Here is a 20,330-nt window from a genome sequence, read left to right as displayed (position 1 = left end):
AAAAAAAATAACATGCCGAAAAGAAATTGGAGTGGCGCATGCTGGGACAACTCACACTGCTCAACACCAGAGCCTGGCCAGCTGGAGACGCACTCCCACTGCAGCCAGGCTCCAAGTGGCAGGACTGTTGTTGCTGCAGCCCCAAGAAGCCCCCAGGACCCCAGGTAAGACTGCTGTGGCCGGCACATTGCTGGCCTCAGCCTCCCCTACTCCACCCGGGGTTACAGCCGGTGAGGCCAGGGTTACAGCCAGTGAGGTCGGGGTTTGAAAATATGGTGGAAGGCATTCACGTCACTATAAATTAAAGTATCTCATCAGAAACAATAGAGAAATTGGCAGACTGAGATTAGGTATGAATAGCCTGCTTTCTTGGTAACCATAAGACAACACAGACAGCTAGTACATGAATGGCCTGGTATTTTATAAGAATATTCAGATACTAGCTAACTGTGGCTTAAGTTGCAGACAGAAACTAAGACTGAGTGAATTTAATCAATTTTCATCTAGACAGCGTCAATGTAATGAACTATGATTGAAGTCCCACTATAACTACTGAGTTAATCCTATGGCGGAGAAAGAAGAACAAGGACAAGAAAATCCAAAAATGATGAAAGGAAAATAAAGTAGTTAGGGACTACAACACACAGAAAAGAAACACAAACTTAAAAAAAAAGGGAGAGGAGGGGAAAAGAAAAAGAACTAACTTACCTAACCAAAATAAATCTTAAACCAAGCAGTCATTCCTTAGATCCACATTACCTACTTTAGAAACCCAGAAGGTACCCTGTGACATCTTTTTATAATCATATTTTGGATTATTTGTTAGAATCATCTTTTTAATGTACAGCTACTATATAGCGGCATGTTCACACACACTTTTGATTAGACGTGGAACAGTATATAGCCGCTAAAGAATAACCTGACCACAGGCACTAGATTAGGTCTTCTGTTCTACTTATTAGAGGGCATTTAAACATTATAAAAGGACAGACTTACAAATGGAACATATGATATAGATATTGTTTATAGCTTGCCAGTGGGATAGCTGAAAGGTTCAGAGAAGATATAGGAAATTAATACTTTTCATGAATATTATATAGGTCCTTACAAAACTTACCCACTAATAAATAGTGTGGGTAAATTTACGAGTTTCACTGAACAATTTTACATCTCCCTATCTGTGCCAAGATTAGAAAGTTCTTAAAGTGCATGCAAGTGAGAGATGTACTGGCAATGACGACTATCAGTTGGAGCTGTTTACAGAACTTTCCAAGAATATTTTAATTCTTTATTACCTAAATTGTTTGACAAGGATCTTGGAAAGGCATACTTCACTATTCATTTGAGCCATTTCTTAATTATAATAATCCCAAAGTCAGGAGGGCAAGAGCTTTTTATGACAAGAAATAATTCTTCCTCCTCCTCTGTTACTGAACAGAAGTATTGACTGTAAGAAAGGATTGGGCAATGTAATAGTTCAAAAGAAATGTTTTCTCGTATAGAGAAATTAATATACAATGAGATATTGTCAACCAAAGGATGAAAGTAAATCTGGAAGAATGAACACTAATTAAGCAGTTGGACAAGAATTTAGAGAAAACAGAAGCATGAAAAATTCACACACTAGACAGTGGGCAATCCTAGTTGAAACACACTTACCCCCATCCATTATAACAAGTTGGCAGTGTGCATTTAAAACACTTATCCTGTTATGAAGTTTTAATCCACTGGCAAAGTTAATCAGGTTGTCCTGACTCACTAAGACTGCCTCTACATGTTACAGGTATTGCACAATTAACTGATTACCTTAAGACCAGCTATATGTGCAAAATAGCTATCACATGATAAAAAGCTGCAACCAGCTATAAAGTTGGACCTTGAAAATGTGTACTAACTTTACAGTTGGTTGATAACCAGCTTTAATTTTCACATGTAGCAGGGTCTCCCTGTGGCTGGGAGCCCCATTAACTGACAGGAATCCCACCTGAAGGTGTGCACCCTGCCCAGCAAGAAACTCCTGAGCCTCGGGGAACATACCTGCCATGATCCCCAAGGCTTGGAGGTGCCGAAAACTCCCAGCCCACATGGGGCTCAATCCCAGCTACACCTTTTGCAGCCAGGACCCAGAGTCCTGTAACTGACAGGGCTCCCAGTCTTGGCTGCACTTGAGGCAGGAGCCCCAACAGTTGTGGGGCTTTCAGTCCCAGCTGTGTGTGGCCCCTGCAGCTGGGAACCCCCTCAGGGGTTTCTTGCCATGCAGGGGGAGCCCAGAATTGGGACTGGGCTCCTCCTTCACTGACGAGAAGGCGCAGTTGGATCAACTGTGCGATTCCACAATGGTGCCTCCTGCCATGAACATGTAGCATGGCAACACGCATGACTGTCTGGATCATGCATTCGATCCAATCACACCTTTACCTGCACATGTAGAGCGGGCTTAAGATAAACAGTTAGTTACAGGATCTGGTTACAATGAGAATCAAAAGTGTCTTTCTAGAGAGAGAAGAGTAAGGGCGTGGGTTGAGCAATCTGTTGTAGGAACCTGGCAAACAACCAAGACTAAGGAGAACTTTTCGAGTGGAACTTTGTTATTTTATTATAAATTTATTTGACAATAAAGATATGCCTTGGGAAAGGCTTGAACTTTTTACTCTTAGTATGCAGGCTTTTAAAATGTGTTTGCAAAGAAATTGCTTGCTAGGGCTGTGTGAAGCTGTGGGTGCTGATTTGATTCAGAGGAGGTTCGGCCCTATTTGGTGACCAAATCTCCAAAACCAAATTGCATCGGGGACCAATAAAAAGGTCTGAACTGATTCGAAGCTCTCTGAATCTTTGGAAACCTGCCAGCCCCCATCCCCTGCCCATTTTGCCAGCTCCACCGAGCCCTGCCCACTCCCCCCCCTTGGCTGCAGCGCCCGGCCCCAGTATTTTTTTTAAAAGCCCCTACTCACTGGGTGACCCCTGCAGACCCTGCTTGCCTCCTGGATCCCACCAAACCCTCCTAGACCCACCAACCCCCCTATGGATCCCACTTGTCCCCCAAACCTCCCTGCAGGCCTTGCTTGCATCTCCAATCCTGCCAAACCCTCCCAGACCTTACCAGCCTCCCCTCATAGGCCCTGCTAGCCCCTGAAGTTCCCCCAACCCCCACCCCACAGATCCTGCTTGCCCCCTCAATACCCCCAGCCCCCCTGCAAGCCTCAACCCTCCCACAGACCTAACTTCTCCTCAATCCCCCAAGCCTCTCTACAACTCCCTCTTCCCGACTTACCTTAGATCAGGTAGCCATTTTTTAACTCTATCTAACCTCCCAAATGTCTGTATGTACCATTTTGTCACCTAACCAGAAATTCATGGATGTTACTGAAGTGACACCAAGAGAAGCATGCATACTTATGCTTCATTTTGATGATTCAGGAGTCCCAAAGCCCCCAATAAATGTGTCAAGTCAGTTATTTACATGTTATTACAGAAATAAGAAAGTACAGGGCTCCTCTTCCTTGCCTCTTACAAAATTTCCCAGCAGGCACTAAAGAAATATAAATCAGGTAAGTTGCTTTTTATGAAAATTACTGTCTGATGCAGTGAAGCGTGCCACAGTAAATTAAATGTATAAAATTCTGGAAAGCCTGTGCTGCAGACATAAGGACAGAGGCAGCTACAAAATATCAAAAGAGTATCTAAAAACATAACTGGCAGTTCTGTTTTTTTCACCACATTATTTCTTTACATTTCTTAATGTTCATATTCTGTCTATATATAAAATCACCATTTAAAACCAGGAAATCATTCTCTTGATCATTCAGCCATTTGTACCTGGTTATGTTCTCATCCATTTCTTGCACTCTTACATTTACATATTGAACATTTTGCTGGCTGTCCTTCAGCATGTGTTAACTTTTGGTCTATAAATATATGTTAGGGCTTCTCAATGTGCATACATATTGTGTTGAATATTATTAATAGTATAGCTGCCACAAGAAATTTTTTACTAGAAGGGACTTTATAAATGTGTTCATCTGAACTTACTGACATCTTATCTATTTATAGTATATATAGTTTTAGTTATATTATTAATTCTTTTATGAATAAATCCTGATCTCTCATAGTCTAATCGAACTGCAGCCATGTTATAGTTTATACATTTTCATCAATACAGTTTAAACACATCTGTTGTACAGGTCCACCACACTTAGTTGTTGCAACTTATCTATATCAAGTTAACAAAAACATTTTTTTAAGATATGCTTTTGTTAATCCTAAATATATATTATTTGACCTACAATAATCAGCCTATATAGATTTGGGAGTTGTCTATATTCCAACCCCTCCATGTTTCTCATTCAATTGTTGGCTTCTTTCTGGGTTTGAAACAAAGTTTTACATAACAGGAACAGTAGGGGGCATTCAGAGCTTAAAATGTTTGATATTGTCCTATGATATTTGAAGAGTGTATTTTAAATTTGTAATGTACTGTTTAGCTTATTTGAAATGCCACATACAAAGTCCACCTATTCATGTGTTTCTGTACATAATATTATTAGATATGATAGGCTTTTTGTATGTACTGGTTGTCCTTGGATGTTTGCCCTGTTCAATATTATTTCCTTTTAGTTAAGTTTTTGGAAGCATTTATTTTACATGACGCTACCATAACATATGTGACAAGAAGGGATATGTATCAAATTCATTTTAACAGATTTTTTAATAATGAGGACTTATCACCTAAAACAGAATGGAAAATATTTATTCAAGCTATGCAAAGACATTTGACATGGGGTATGACTAGTGGCAGGCAGAATACCTATCAAGCAAGGAAAGAATGAGGATCTATGGCAAATTGTTACTTCAGTACCACAGCACCACCTATTTCAAACATCTGCTTTTGCATGTGTCTTAGCCTTTATCAACAGTGGGCATGTTGACACATCGCCCTATGTCACAGTAGCGACACACTACATCACTGTATGGCATGCTACAGTGATGTAGCGATCATGAGACTTTATATGTGACTGGCAGCTACCTCACCATAGTGGCACACTCCACTGTTTTAGTGCACTGCTACGGCAAAGTATCCATTAAAAACTAACTATGAGCCACGTGCATGGTGCAGTATAAGCTATTACTGTGCCATGCTTTAATACTTCCAAAAGAAAGTACCAGAGCCGACCCTAAGAGTGTGCAGGACCCAGGACATATCAGGCTGTGTGGTGGGGGGAAGGTGGGATGGTGAGCAGCCAGATCACAGAGTGGGGTGGGGGCTGGTGGCCACTTGGAACAGTGTTGTACAGGCCGCAGCAGCTGGCAGGACCTGTACGGCACTGTCCATGGGTCCCCCAAACTGTGGGGCCCAGGGAGGTTGCCCTGATTTGCCCCTCCCCCCCACAAGGGATGGCTCTGGGAAGTACTATAGCACGGCGCCATAGAATTGCCCTTGATGTTATGGGACTATTCACCAAAAGTAGGGCAAGGCACCAGTGCGTACTAGTCTTAATCAATTATGTCACACAATACCCAGAGGCAATCCCACTCAAAACAGGCACTGCACCTCGGATCACGGAACAGTTGTTAAAGTGGATTTCCCATTTTGGCACACCCAGGGAAATCATTACAGACCAAGGTACAAACTTTATATAAGAGGTGTTAAAGGCTGTATGTTATGCGCTGGGCATTAAGCAACTGCGAACATCGGTTTACCACCCCAAAAAAATGGCCTGGTTGAATGCCTAAATGGCACGATTAAACACATATTGTGAAGCAGCATGCAGAAAGAGCCCAAGAAATGAGACCTGCTCTTAGTGTCACTAATGTGTGCTCTCAGGTACACACCCCAGGAGTCAAACCAGTTTGCACCCTTCAGATTGATATTTGGCCACACGCCCAGAAGCTTACTGCAAGTAACCAGGGAAGAGTGGGAAAAGCCGGGGCATAAATGAGTTGGGGGTCCAACAATACAGGCAGGAGATGATGGAATGCCTTATGCAGCCCCGGCAGCTAGCTTAGGCGAATATGGAGAGATCACAGCAATGGCAGAAAGCCAGTTACGATCAGAGGGCATGAGAGAGAGAGTTTCAGCCTGGGGATAAAGTGTTGGTTCTGCTTCCCTCTTCCATAAATAAACTATTAACTAAGTGGCAGGGGCCTTTTGAGATGACAAGGAGGGCTGGACCCGTAGATTATGAAGTACACCATCCAGGATACATAAGGGAACACCAGATCTACCATGTAAACCAATTAAAGGCTTGGAGGGAGCCAGAGGGATGGCTGCTGAGTCCTGAAGAGGTAAGTGAAGATCTAGGCCCTGAGATAGGAGGATACACACTAAGGGGCAAGATAGAGATAGGAGGCAGCCTCACAGATGAGCAGCAAAAGGAGCTGGGATAGATCATCGTCAAATTTGGTGATGTATTCAGTGAGATACCATGAAAGGCTAGGGGCGTGGTACACTAAATAAATACGCCAAAAGGGGTGGTTATAAGGGAAAAGTGGAGACCAGTTCCCAACAACCTACAAATAAGAGTAGATGAGGAGATACAGAAAATGCTTAGACAAGGGGTGACAGTACCATTCCAGAGCCCCTGGAGACACCCACTGGTGGTCGTCCCAAAATCCGATGGGTCGCTAAGGATCTACATGGATTTCAGGGGACTTAATGCGGTGGTGCATTTATATGCCTTCCCCATGGCCCACATAGAAGAACTACTGGAATGGATAGGTCAGGCAAAGTATATCTCTACCCTGGACCTTTCCAAGGGCTATTAGCAGATCCCCGTGGCAGGAAAAGACCAGCAAAAAATGGATTTCGGTACTCCATGGAGACTATGTGAATTTACACAGATGCCATTCAGCTTTCACAGCGTGGCAGCCTCCTTTCAAAGGCTGATAGATAACATCCTAGTTCCACATACAAGGTACACAGTGGCATACATTGACAAGATTGTAATTTATTCTCAGTCATGGCCTGAACATGGCAACATGTGGAAGCAGTATTATGAGAACTGCGCCAATTTAATATGACCACAAATCCTAAAAAGTATGCATTGGGAATGCAAGAGACCGAGTACGTTGGGTTGCGTGTGGGACAGGGTCTCATACGCCCACTGGTGAGTAGAGACCATAGAGAAATATAAACCTCCACAAACAAACAAATAATGTGCTCCTTTCTGGGTTTGGCAACCTATTATTGAAGGTTTATACCAGGCTTTGCAGAGTTGGCTGCACCCTTGACAGACTCCATAAGGGGTAAAGTGCACGGTGTGATAAGATGGACGCCCCTAATTGAGGAGGCCTTTAGGAACATCAAGATGGCCTTGTGTAGTGGTGTGCTCCTGAGGACCCCTGACTTTCTAAGCCTTTTATCCTACAGACAGATACGTCTGAAATGGCTGTGGGGGCAGTCCTATGCCAAGAAGACGACGGGGTGGAAAGATCAGTAGTGTTTGCAAGTCAGAAATTATGCGCAGCAGAACACAGGTACTCCACAATCAAGGGGGAATGTTGGCTATTAAATGGGTGGTCACATATTTCCATTACTATTTAATGGGATGGGAATTCACACTCATAACAGACCATGTGCCTTTTCAATGGTTGCATAACTCTAAGTGTGATAACGAGCACATAATGCATTGGGCGCTAACTCTGACGCCCTTTAAATTCCCTGTTGGGTACAATCCAGGGACAACAAACAAAGTTGCTGATTTCTTGTCCCAGTGCAGTGAATCAGCAGCAAGGCCAAAGGAGTAGAAAGCATGGCATGAGCAGAAAATGGAGAAAGCATGCTCAGAAGAGGGCACACTCAAGATGCCACAAGGCAACTTAAAAGGGGAGATACATGGTGGGGAGGAGGAAACGGCTGAGCCATGGGGACCCTGTGGCAACAGCAAGAGCCCCACACCACAGAGCTAGCCAGTGGCACCATGGCATGCTGAGCTGCAGGAGCATGCTGGCAGCAGGAGTGCCATGCTGCGGGCACTGCCAGTGACCTAGCAACACACTGAGCCACGGGAATGGGGCAACAAGGGCGGGACTGCCATGCTGAAAATCCCGTTGGTGGCAACGCAGCCCACTGAGCCTCAAGAGCATGGCGGTGGTGGCAGGTTTGCCATGCCACAAGATCTGCCGGCAACACCACAACATCCCACGCCACAGCCGACAGGAGCTAGGAGACAGGGAGAATAAAAAAAGCCAGGGCCAGCGTGGACGCACTTTGTAAGAGCATGCCTGCGCCAATTCTCTAACAGGGGCAGCAGGGCAGTTATAAAAGCCCCGTGCTCCAGTCCAACAGGGGGACCAGAAGGAAGTCCCCTGCAGCTGAGGGAAGGCTGTGGCTGAGGCAGAGATCACAAGGGAGATGGCTAGTGGCAGCCTCCGAGTAGGGAGCTGACCCCATGTACTGACTCAGTGGAGTCAGTGCACTTACCTGGGAAGAAGACATGGAAGTCCGGCTGTGGAGAGTGGAGAAAGGACAGCAGCGGACCTACAAGACAGGATGAGAGCGACGACTGGTAACAACATTGCGTCTGTTCAAGACCAGAGTAATAACGGGTTGGCACTAGGTGGGGTGCAGGGGAGACAGAGCCCCAGACTAACAAGCGGCCCTAGCAAGACACCACTGAGGGTAACAGTGATCCCCAAAACTAAAATTCCATCAAAGACATGGCAGACGAGAAGCACTGGTGGTCTGAGAAATTGGTGCCGGGGGCAAACTGTCGGCTCACAGGACTGCGGTTAGCTCTGGGTAGCTAGAAAAGCCTAAATGAGGAGCTCAGGACAGGCATGGGAAGTTACAGAGTCCTACATTTCTTAATTCCCCCAAAATGTTTTCTTGGAATCTAATACCATTAAACAGCTGTGGCAAAAGAACTTTTTCATTACTGAGGTGAATCCAAGTAGCTCATGATCACTAGCACTATGCTTCCTCATGTACCTCACATTCTTAAGCAGTTCTTCCCTAATAAGAATAAGAAATAGATTAAAGTTGGAATCTCTGCTTTCTGGATCTGAAAGCTTTTAAGAGATTTTTTGCTAAACGTTTCACCATGAGTAGCTGCAACCTGTCCCCTTTCTGTCTGGCCACAAAGCCCATGAGTCTGGCCACAAACCCCACTAGTGAACCAATTATGAAACTTGCAGGCCACAAAGGATCTGACATCAGTTGCATGGTTAGATGTTAGCATAATTAATATATCCTGCCCCTCTTTGTTTTTCTATTGTGCTATCTATAAAATTCGTGTTGTCATTTTTAAGATCTTGCTACCTTGTATGCTATGCAATATCATCTAGTTATGTTGCCCATAAATATATGAATGCTATTTTGTTTACAATATATGTTTGCATAACATTTCAAATAGAACAGGAAATATTGTGATTTTATTGCACAAAAGGATTTTAAGGAAATAGAAGCTATAGAGTAAGTTGCATATTGTATTTGACTATATCATCAGGGTGCTAAGGTAAGCGTATGCCTTTATTACAGGGGGTGGGCAAAATGTGGCCTGGGGGCTGGATGCAGCCCGCCAGGCCATTTTATCCGGCCCATGGGGGCCCCTAAAAAATTTAGAAAATTAATATTTTTCTGCCTTGGGCTGCCTGTCATGCAGCCCTCGATGGCTTGCCAAAACTCAATCAGCGGCCCTCTACCCAAAATAATTGCTCACCCCTGCTTTATCAGATCTCTGAAAACAAACAACGTTTCAGTCTTCTTTATCTAAACATGCATAAATTACCTTGCTGCCTAGGACCAATTTAGCAAAAAGTATTTCCTGCATATGCAATATGAAAGACTTTAACAGCTCTGTAATACAAGTTGCTAGAACTTTAAATGGCATGGAAAACAGACGTGTTTTTGCTGGATCTGGCTGTAAATGTCAGACCTAAGAATACTTACTTTTATTTTCTGATGACATAAACAAAGATTTTTAATTACTTCACCTGTTCATTCACTCTGGAGTGTGATGGCCCATGATGGATGAGAATCTTCACAATGTCTACATCTCCTCTCCAAGCAGCCAAATGCAGAGGAAAATAACCTTTGTTATCTGCCACATTAGTTGATGCTTCAAACTGAAGTAATTTGAGAACAATATCCCTGGAAGACAGGAAACAAAGCTAACATTCTAAAGCTTGCAAATGGATATTCATGGATAAGCATATTTTATTCATATTGCCAATATTTTCAGACTGAACAACAGAACTACGAAATCTTTCAGACATCATAATTCAAGTGAAATTCCCATAGAAATTAATATTAGTTTTGCCTAGTAGCAGAATGCAGACTGCAAAACGTAACTAAAATATTAACTTTGGTTCCTTATTTTAATGACTAGAAGGGTTATTTAACAACAGACACTGGTTTTCTGAATGCATTGTTTTTGAAGAGATATTGATGGATAGCTCTTAAGCAGCGAGTAGGGAAGAAAGTCAGTTTGACTGTGCAGAAGTGGTTCATTTCAAACCTAGGGGTAAGGGAGCAGCAACTAGCAATGTGGGAGTGAATGCATCCCTGCTCCCAGCTCCACCCAACCCTGTCCCCTTCCGCACCCTCCCAGCAGACAGATACATAGAGAGAAGCAGCAGGGACTTTTTTTAAGTCCCCAACACAGTTAAGAATCCTACCTCCTCCCCACTCCCTTGGCACCCCCCCTCTTCCTCTCTGTCAGCAGCATGTCCTCTCACTTCCCATTCACCCCCTCCCCACCCACCAATGTCACTGTCCTGGGCTGATGGGAGGATGAAGGGGGTTCCAGAGACACCCCTGCCCCACTCCAGCTGTTCTCAGCAGGGAACAGCAGCAGAGGAAGAAGGGACAATCCCGGTCCCCTGGGTGTTCCCTGTCAGCCCAGGAACAACTGTGGGGGGAGCAAACTCACTTGCTGCTATTGTGGCTACTTCCCTGCTGAGCCCAGCTGCTAAACCTCCGGAGCCCCTCTCCCCACAATGCTCTTAAACCATAACTCCTCCAATTCATTTCTCAGCAGTGAAGGGCTCCACAGCTGCAGAGCTTCTGCAGCCAGACTAAGCAGGAGATGGCAATAGGTGGATTTGGCAGGCTGTATTCACTCCCAGGATGGCAAGAAACACCCAGGGGACCAAGCAGAGAGGAGGAACCTACCCAGTGCCACCTCTGCTACCACTGTTCCAAGCTGAAGCAGGCAGGAGCAGCTCTATAGCCCCTCCCCTCCCACTCATCTGGGGACAATGGGATCAGTGGAGGGACCAGCAGTAGTGGCAAGACTGCTGTGGACAGAAGGGAAAGGGGGTGACAAGAGTAGGTGGATGGGATTTTTACTTGGTTTGTGAACTTAAAAGCATCCATGCTGTTGCTGTTTGTGCAGTCAGAAGATGGGGGTGCATCCATGCCACTGTACCACTTTTGGATTTACCCCTGGGTGCTGCTGTTGGTAAGTAACCCCTTTTTTCTTCTTTATGCTAGCATATAGTCCCAGGATACTATGCGAAGATGGCCTACTTAGATATTTACTAACTTCCCTGGAAATCTTTTTTTTTTTTCCCTCTGATTTTCAGATTCCTAAGAGCAATGAGAAAAAAAGCTATGTCATTATTTTTCACCTATATTTTGCTTCAGCTAGTATTTTTAAATTGTTATTTTAAACCTACATGAAAATGAAAGATTAATAGAAAGAGCTATATTGAGCCATTGCTTTTTAAGCATAATACCTATTGATCTCAACAGGAAGTTTTACTTAAAATTCAATGGTATGGTATGAGCTCCAGTTAACAAGTATATCAGAAAGTAAATCAGTTTTGTCTTACCTGTAAATTTGTCTTCTCATAACTTGACACTGTCAGGCCTGACATTAGCTAATAAATTAACCAGACTTGGGTCCAACTGAGGTGGTTCTGTGCAAATTTCTGGACATTCAGACATTAGTTCTTTAAAGTACTGGTCTGGCACCAAAACTCCAGGAGTAGATTCAAAGCAACCCTCCCACCCCCACCCCCGACCAAAACCCCTGCTCCCTAACTTGCCCCTTAAAGGCACCAGTTCTTCTCAGTAAATATATTCCATAACTGTCAGTCTGGAAGGCTAATAAAGGTCATTTAGGCCAGAGTCCTGTTGCATTTTTGTCTTGACCAGCATCTTAGGATGGGCTCTACCCAGAGGCACAGCTGGGATACTCTGTGGCCTGGGTAGCTGTGTGATGGCTAGAGCAGTGCCAAGAGCAGCAGTGCTGACCACAGTGGCATGATCAGCCACTTAGGAGCAGGTATTCTTGCAACCCTGCCTTCTTTTAGTTACTGTACTGGCTTTACCTATCAATGACAAAACTGTGTAAAAAAAGTAAAAGCTAGAATATTTAGCCATACTAGTTTCTTTGTTTCACAAGGAAGAACAAATATATGACATCAGTTATGGCTGTGCTTCTATTGGCTTCTTGAGAAAGGGGACCTAGATCAAAAGATATGTTCTAATCAGTGCTGCAAAGCAGAAGGGAGCAAAGAAGGGTTACAGTGGACAATAAGCTGAATATGAGCCAACTGTGTGCCTTTGTTTTGAATAAGGCTAATGGCATATTGGGCTGCCTTAGTAGAAGCAGTGCCAGCAAGTTGAAGAAAGTCGAAGAATTATTCCCCTCTATTCAGCACTGGTGAGGCCACATCTGGAGTACTATGTCCACTTTTCGGCCCCCAATACACAGTCCAGTAGAGGGCAACAAAAATGATTAGGAAGCTGGCATACATGATAGGCCTGTGCAAAGCTTCAAATCATGATTTGGAGATGATTCAGAAGATTCAGAGGCCAAATCTACAAATCCAAATTGAATCACGGGAAGCTTTAGGCTTTCCAAATCAATTCAGAGCTTTCAAATCAATTCGGACAACAATCGGAGATTTGGCCATAGGGTATAATGGGGAATCAATTAATTTTGTTGTCTTTTGGCTGATTCAGATGAAATTTGCAGGGATGGTAGCCCCTGCTGAGGCCACAAAGCCTGCCAAGTTTCAAGGAGCTAGGTGCAGGAGTTTGGGGGAAACTGCACCTCAAGCTGCGGGCAAGCAAAACTCATGACATGGGTGACACTGTGTGTTAAGGCGCAGCAGGGTAAAAGCTGCAGGCCTGCTAGCCCCTGCTGCAGTCACAAAGCCTGCCAGCTGTCAAAGAGATAAGTGTAGGGGGGTTCTGGAACCCTGCACCTCTAGCTGCTGACAGGCAAAACGCGTGACATGGGTGCTTGTGCAACTGTGTCTGTCTTGGAGCACAGGGTGGGGGTGGGGGGAACTACTGTAGGCTTGGCTGCTAAGCTATTGTGTTACCAGTCAATCATGATTCACTCAGAGACCAGCTAGCTACTAGTAACTACTAGATAATGAGTTAATGAGCAAGGATTAACACGTACAAAACCACAGACTAAGGAGAGGAAATAATCAATATAGACAATCAACTGCCCCAAGACAGAGACCGTCAGCTGCACAAGTACCCATGTCACGAGTTTTGTCTCTCAGCAGCTAGGGGTGCAGGGCCCCAGAGCCCCCCTGCACCTATCTCCTTAACATCTGGCAGGCTTTGTGGCCTCACCACTGACCACTACCCCTGTAGTTTTGACCCCACTGTGGCTGAACACATACACGTCATGAGTTTTGTTTTCATGAATTTGGGGTGCAGTTTCCCCCAAACCCCTGTACCTATCTCCTTGAAACTTGGCAGGCTTCATGCTCTTAGCAGAGGCTACCATCCCTGCAAGCTTCATCCAAATTGGACAAAAACCAACAAAGTTATAGCTATTTCATTGTTTCCCCATTATACTCTATGGCCAAATCTCTGAATTGGCTCCAAAACTTCGGAGCCAGTTCAGCTGAATTGAAGTGGGAAACTGATTTGGAGCTCTGGATCAAATCACTGCCATCTGAATCAGCTGAATCCAAACCCAAATCGAATAGTTCCCTATTTACACGGGCCTAAAACATGACTTCTGAGGAAAGGCTGTGGGAGCTGGGGATATTTAGTCTGAAGAAGAGAAGATTGAGGGGGGATTTAATAGCATCCTTCAACTACCTGAAGGGTGGTTACAAAGAATATGGAGCTACGCTGTTCTCTGCGGTGGCAGATGACAGACCAAGGAGCAATGGCCTCAAGTTGCACCAAGGGAAATTTATGTTAGATATGAGGAAAAACTCTCATTAGGAGGACAGTTAAGGAACAGGTTACCCAGACAGGCTCTGTATTCCTTGGAGATTTTGAAGACCTGGATAGACAAAGGCTTGGCTGGGATGATATAGTTGGGAACGGTCCTGCAGGGGGTTGGACTAAATGACCTCCTGAGGTCTCTTTCAACCCTAATTTTCTATGATTTTATAAGGAAAAAGAAAATCAAGAAAAAAAAACTGAACAGTGAGAAAAGATTAAAAAATGGTGGAGAAGCAGTAGAGCAGAATGCCTTGTAGCTAGAAGAAAATGACTGGAAGGCCTGGCACAATGCAGGATCTTCAATAACCAATGCAATGATACCCAACAATAATGAGCTTAGAACTGCCTCTAGTGGCTGATAGGCATGTTTAACCTAGGGTATCATCTTTCAAATTGCAAATTGCATTTTCTTAACTAAGAAAATTTAAGGTACAAGGCACACTATTTAAAGGATGTAAAAAGTCAAAAATATAGAAGATAATCAATGGAGAATTCAAGAGGCTGCATGCAAATGAGCATGGATGTGCAGCATACAGTGCTGCAGATGGGTCATATGCAGGCATTCCACCTGCTGCTACCCTGCAGCACAGGGTAGGGGTGGGTGGAGATCCTAGGGTCGAAAAAGGAGCGGGACACACATGGCAGCAGTACACACTGCCCAAAATCAGAATCTGGACTGCTGGAACCATGCTTTGGCTGCCAGCCAGGCTCCCAGCTCCAGGAGAGCTGTGGATACAGCTCTCTGAGGCCCCTAGGACCCCATGTAAGGCTGCTGGGGCCAGCACAGTTGCTGGCCCCAGCCAGGGCCAGGTTAATGCATAGGCAAAGTAGGAACACACCTAGGGCTGTAAGTGAAAAATGGGCCCAATTGCGCTTATTTTCCATATTATAATTATTGAGTAAAAAAACATAGGGGCCCACAAGTTTGTTTGCCTAGGGCCCACTAAAGGGTTAATCTGTCCCTGGTCCCAGCCTCTCCTACCTCACTCAGGGTAACCTGCTGCACATCAGAGGGTACGTGGCACAGGTGTTCCCTAAAGAAAAGTAGCAGCAGCACAAAGTATGCTGCTGCTTCTTGTCCCCAGGTAAACAAATGTCCACATTCATGTGGACACTGCCGGAGAGTGCTAACAGGTTCAATATTTATTCTATAAAAATATTTTGATCTAAATACAGTGTATATGTAGTAGTAAATTGTCACAGGATGGGGTCCCCAGGGTTGGCCGCGATACCCCTAGGGCTCTTGACCATGCCAATCCTGCCCAATGGGCACCCTCTCTCTCCTGCCACATCTTGTTGTACTATAATAAATAGGGAGGCTGCCCTCTAGTTTGTATTTTTGGGCATGGTCCTGATGGATCCCACTGAACCCGGTGGGTTCCCAGACCCCTTTTGAATCCCACTCCAAAATGGATGCCTCTTTGGATACCGTCAGCCTTATGGGCTAGATGCATGGCTCCAAACTGCCCCTTTACAACGCCCCAAGTCTCGCAGATGGCATTCACATATTGTCCCTCCAAGGCCTTAGTTCACCTTGGCCTCTGATCATCACTGGGCTCTCCGCAGCCCTGTCTCTCTCTCAGTCCCCCCTGGAGCTGGGGTCTGTTCACCCCTGAATACTGCACCCACACTGGCAATGGGGTTCCCACACTGTAGTGGGCCCCCAATGAGGCATCCTCCTTCCCCAGTAGCCTCAGCCCGATCCTCCGGTGTTATCAGACAGCAATCAAAATACGAGCCCCTGGGCTATAACATAACATAAAAAATTCATTGTATGCTCTGTCCCTTTAAAAGAGTCAAACTTCTGCCCTGGCACTAAGTGCCTACTAAGCAAGGGTACCTGGTGAGCTCCTGGACCCCCATTAGCCCTAAATGCAGCATCTCTGGCAGCTGCAGCATCTCTGGGCAATTCATCCCTGGAGGCTCCTGGCAGGAACTCCCTTTGGGTGCTGGCAGGGAACTGCCTCTCTAGTTCCAGCCCTGGGGTTTATATTTGCCCAGGGCCCTGCCTCTTCCAGTCAGCTGACCGACTGCAGGTGTAGGCTAATTCCCTCCTTAGGCGTGCTGCCACAGTAATCTGCGCCTTTGGGGTTCCTGCCTGACTGCTAGGGCTCTCTCCCTAGGCAGTTTCAGCCCTTAAAGGAGCAGGCACCTTAGTGCCCTGCGACATTAATAAATACAATTTACCTTCAGGTAGTTGAAATAAAAATCCAGGAACAATTAAAACGTTTCCAAGCATGGATATTTTTGACATAGTAAAATATACATTCTTAATGTCAGGGGTTAAAAGATACCTGAAGATCATATATTCTGTTGAGCACTGAGCAATTAAAGGACTTCAGCATTATTGAAGACCAAACCAGGAATGGCTGATGTTAAAAAGTCAAATGGAAAATGGGGATGTACATTATAAACAACGATTGGATATAAATGACATGTAAAAAAATATTATGTCCTTGAATGTGTGATTAAGCTACTTTTGAGCTACAGAACTCAATGGTAGACACTTGGCAATAAAAGATTACTACTGAGAAGTACAAAAGGGGACAAGGACAAAAATGACAGAATAGTTTCAATAAAAATAGTGATTATATTGAGGATATTTCATGATTTGATTTAAAAAGTATTTTTCATGCTCCAGGTAACCCAAAGTACTTTATTAAGCAATGAATGAGTTAGAGATAGAGTGGAGATTGTGTGGTCAAACACAATACCAATATGTATTCAGTGGTAGATAATCACAGTGCCTTCTCTTATTAAAATAGACATTAATATTTAAGATTATGTGTTATCTTCTACTTTTCCAAAAAGTGCCAAGGTAACCTTAACTTTCTACTGACATCTAATCAGAAATGTAAAGAATGCATGTCATTTTAACAGCTCATTTGAAGAATGTGTGCTGTGGATGCCATGAGACTGATGGGATAAAAGCTGTTTTGACAGAACACAAGAATCAAAGGTCATGGACTGAGCTATGAAAAACTAAGAGAATTTATTTAAATAAATGAAATTACCATATTAAAGCAACAGGAAGGGTGTACATTTAAAATTTAAAAAATGCAAGCAAAACAATAAAAAAGAGAAAATGCCAAACAATATTTTAGACTAAAAACTGCTTTTAATTTCCTGGGGTTTTTTTGTTGTTGGTCAACCTCAAGATAGCAACACACATTTTTATTTAATATTCTGCTAACCAAAAATTAAAAACAGAAAGAAGAAATTGTGCTTAATTTACACTGAATTGTCTTATTAACATATAAAATTCACAAACTGCTACAGTGAACTGGAACAGGAAAGGGTGAATTTCTATGCTGCTAGGTGATTCTTATTTGGTTCGAGATTGTTTTTAATAGATTGACATTATGAAAGCTCTTTTGTTACAACACAAGGAGAGAAATTAAAATTTAAAAAATAAAAGCTTAGTATTTGTAGAATAATACTGAATGACGTGAAAATAAAACCACTCTAAAAATCACATGATTCAAAAATCTTTGTGCTTTTTTTTTCTGTTTTGAATAATAAGGCTCATTGGATCATAGGAAAGTAGAGCTGGAAGTTTCCTCACAAGGTCATCTAATCTAGCCTCTGGCTCAAGGCAGGATCATTCCATAATTAAACCAACCCAGCCAAAAGTGTGTCCAACCAGCTCTTGAAAATTTCCTGGGATGGAGATTCCACAACTTCTCTAGGTAGACTCTTCTGATGTTTGACCAACTTCATAGTCAGAAAGTTCCTCCTAATTTCCAGTCTAACTTTTCTCTGCTGCAGCTTCAAGCCATTTCTCCTCATCCTATCCTCTACAGCGAGAGAAAATCCTGTCTTCATCCTCTGTACAATCTCCCTTCAGATATTTGAAGATTATCAACCCCCCCAATCTTCTCCAGAGTAAATAATCCTAGTTCTTGTAGCCTCTCCTCATAAGTCTCAGTCCCCAGGCCCCTAATCATTTTGTCACTCTACACTAGGCTCCTTCCAATCTGTCTACATCCTTCTTGAAGTGTGGGGCCCAAACCTAGAAAAATATTGGAAACTTGGAAGTCTTCATGCCAGCTTCAGGCCAAACATACTTGCATTACATACATACATATTTCAAATTTCAAAATCTAGACATTTTTGCTACAATTCTATCTAAAAATCCTTTTGACCTGTCCAGAGCAGTTAGGCCAAAATTGAGTGCTTGAAAATATCACGTGCCGTCCTCCTAATAGTCCAGCCTGTAATCTGCAATTGATTCTATCTAGATACCATAGCAGCAATTATACTTCATCAGAGATTTTCTTGGAGTCGTGGTAGTTTGTGTTTAGTATTCTTATATTTATTGGAAACATTCATAGCCAATCTAAAAATCTGGAACATTTTTGCAAGTTGGCTTTCATCTTCTGACAACTGACAATATATATAGTTGCGCAAGGAATAAATTATAAGAAAAGACGCATGATGTTTTTTCTTTTTTCAAAGACACAAGTTTAGCAGACTGTATTAATGACTCTTAGCTAATTCCAGAGAGACAGAGTACAGTAATTGATTATTTTGCATCTTGTTGTAGAAGTGAAGCTTTGGAGAATTTATAATACTTATCTTAGCAATACTTTGTCTTGTATTTGCTAATTTAGAAATAAATTGGCACATATGGACTGTAACAAGAATATGACTTACAGAAATACTAGAGAAAATGTCAAGTTTCTGTAATGCAATAAACGCATAATGTATCATAAAGATCCTGTCTTTATGTTACTTCATCTCCAAGAGTGAAACTGTGGATAAAATGGACTAAAAATGAAATTATTCTGGATCTATATTTTGTTATTTAGGGTCTGATCCGAAGCCCACTGAAGTCAATACAAGTTTTTATATTATCTGTAACTGGCTTTGGATTAAACCTTATCACTTAAAAAGGAATTAACCCAATCTTAATGTCCAAGTTTTTTCAAACAATGAAAAAACAAAACATAAATAAATAAATCCAGACAATGTTAACATCTCTGATTTGCAAGTGGAAATTACAGAGAGAATAACAGACTTGCTCTGTGTGAACAACAGCTACTTCTTTGACAGTCACACAAGAGAATAGAAGAAAGAATAGAACCCAGAATTCCTTAATTTTATTCCCCTCTTGTAATCATTAGGTTATGATACTGTATCCCTAGCCCCAGTTGCACATCCTCAGAAAATCTCATATAAACACAAACCATGAGAAAAGAGTTTAATGCAAATATTTTTGTAAATCAGATTATTACACAGTTTTCACCTGTGCTAAGGAGTTAAAGTTATACTACATTTCAAGATTATATAGAAAATTTTCACCATAAATGTTCAATATGAGTTACTTACTTGTGTCCATTTAAAGCTGCATGGTGTAAAGCAGTGTAACCTGAGCTGTCTGTACAATTTATATTTGGTCCTCGCCAGATGCTGGAAAAAAAAGCAAAACTGTAAAGTTACTTTTATTGGAAACAAAAATGTTTGACAATATTTGCCATAGAAATAACTAAAATATAGGAGACAAAATATCTAGTATCTGAAAAGGGATATATTATTAGTATCTACTGGCAAATTGACCGTCAAGAATAACGGGGGTGGGCTGACAGGGTTGGAGTGCAGCCTCCAACCCTGTGTCCCCTCTCCGTCCATCCTCATCCATCCCAGCCCTCCCCACCCCCCTGCTTTGGGCCTGACCCCATTCCCCCCCAGCAGTTTGGGTCCAGGCCCACACCCCCCTCACCCCTCCCTACTGCTATGAGCCCAACCCTGTTCCCCCTTCACTGCCACAGCTTGACCCTGTTCCCCCCTAGCCATGGTGGGTCTGACCCTGTTCCCCACGGTGTTACTATGGCCCAACCCTGTTCCCCCCACCTGGCGCCGTGGCCTGACCCCATCCCCCCCAGCATGGTGGGCCTGCCATTCCCCCCTCTGGCATGGCAGGCTCAATCCTGTTCCCCCCCCGGTGTGGCAGGCCCAAGCCCTTTCACTCCCAGTACGACAGGCCCGACCCTGTTCCCCCCCACTCCACCATGTTGGGTCCAACTCCATTCCCCCCTTGCACTGGTCCCTCCAAGGAGCAGGGGGCGGAGGGAGGAAGCTTGCCCTGCCATCCCCTCCATCCCTCTCAGCCAGCACTCTGTGCTATCACCACCTCCAGGGAGCAGGACTGGAGGGAGGAGGGAAAGCAAGGCCAGCAGTGCTT

At 43.6% G+C, this 20,330-nt stretch overlaps 1 protein-coding gene across 8 annotated transcripts in view; it reads right to left on the bottom strand.

The window, feature by feature from the left end:
• Window positions 1-20,330, bottom strand: part of ANKS1B (ankyrin repeat and sterile alpha motif domain containing 1B) — a 1,095,863-nt gene that overhangs the window by 946,766 nt on the left and 128,767 nt on the right. For 5 of the 8 annotated variants that reach the window (XM_019515011.1, XM_019515009.1, XM_019515010.1 and 2 more), the window contains exons 2-4: window positions 19,478-19,558; window positions 9,931-10,087; window positions 8,420-8,476 (exon numbers count right to left, since the gene is read on the bottom strand). In XM_019515011.1, the coding sequence (XP_019370556.1) occupies window positions 8,420-8,476; window positions 9,931-10,087; window positions 19,478-19,558 (295 nt within the window). The remainder of the gene's footprint in view (window positions 1-8,419; window positions 8,477-9,930; window positions 10,088-19,477; window positions 19,559-20,330) is intronic. The other 3 variants (XM_019515013.1, XM_019515016.1, XM_019515017.1) reach the window with 1 other exon arrangement.

Source organism: Gavialis gangeticus, unplaced genomic scaffold, assembly GCF_001723915.1.
Source record: "Gavialis gangeticus isolate Ggan-Ray unplaced genomic scaffold, GavGan_comp1, whole genome shotgun sequence".
Taxonomy (NCBI): Eukaryota; Metazoa; Chordata; order Crocodylia; family Gavialidae; genus Gavialis; species Gavialis gangeticus.
Note: the sequence above shows the minus strand (reverse complement) of the source record. Positions and strands in the feature narration are given on the sequence as shown.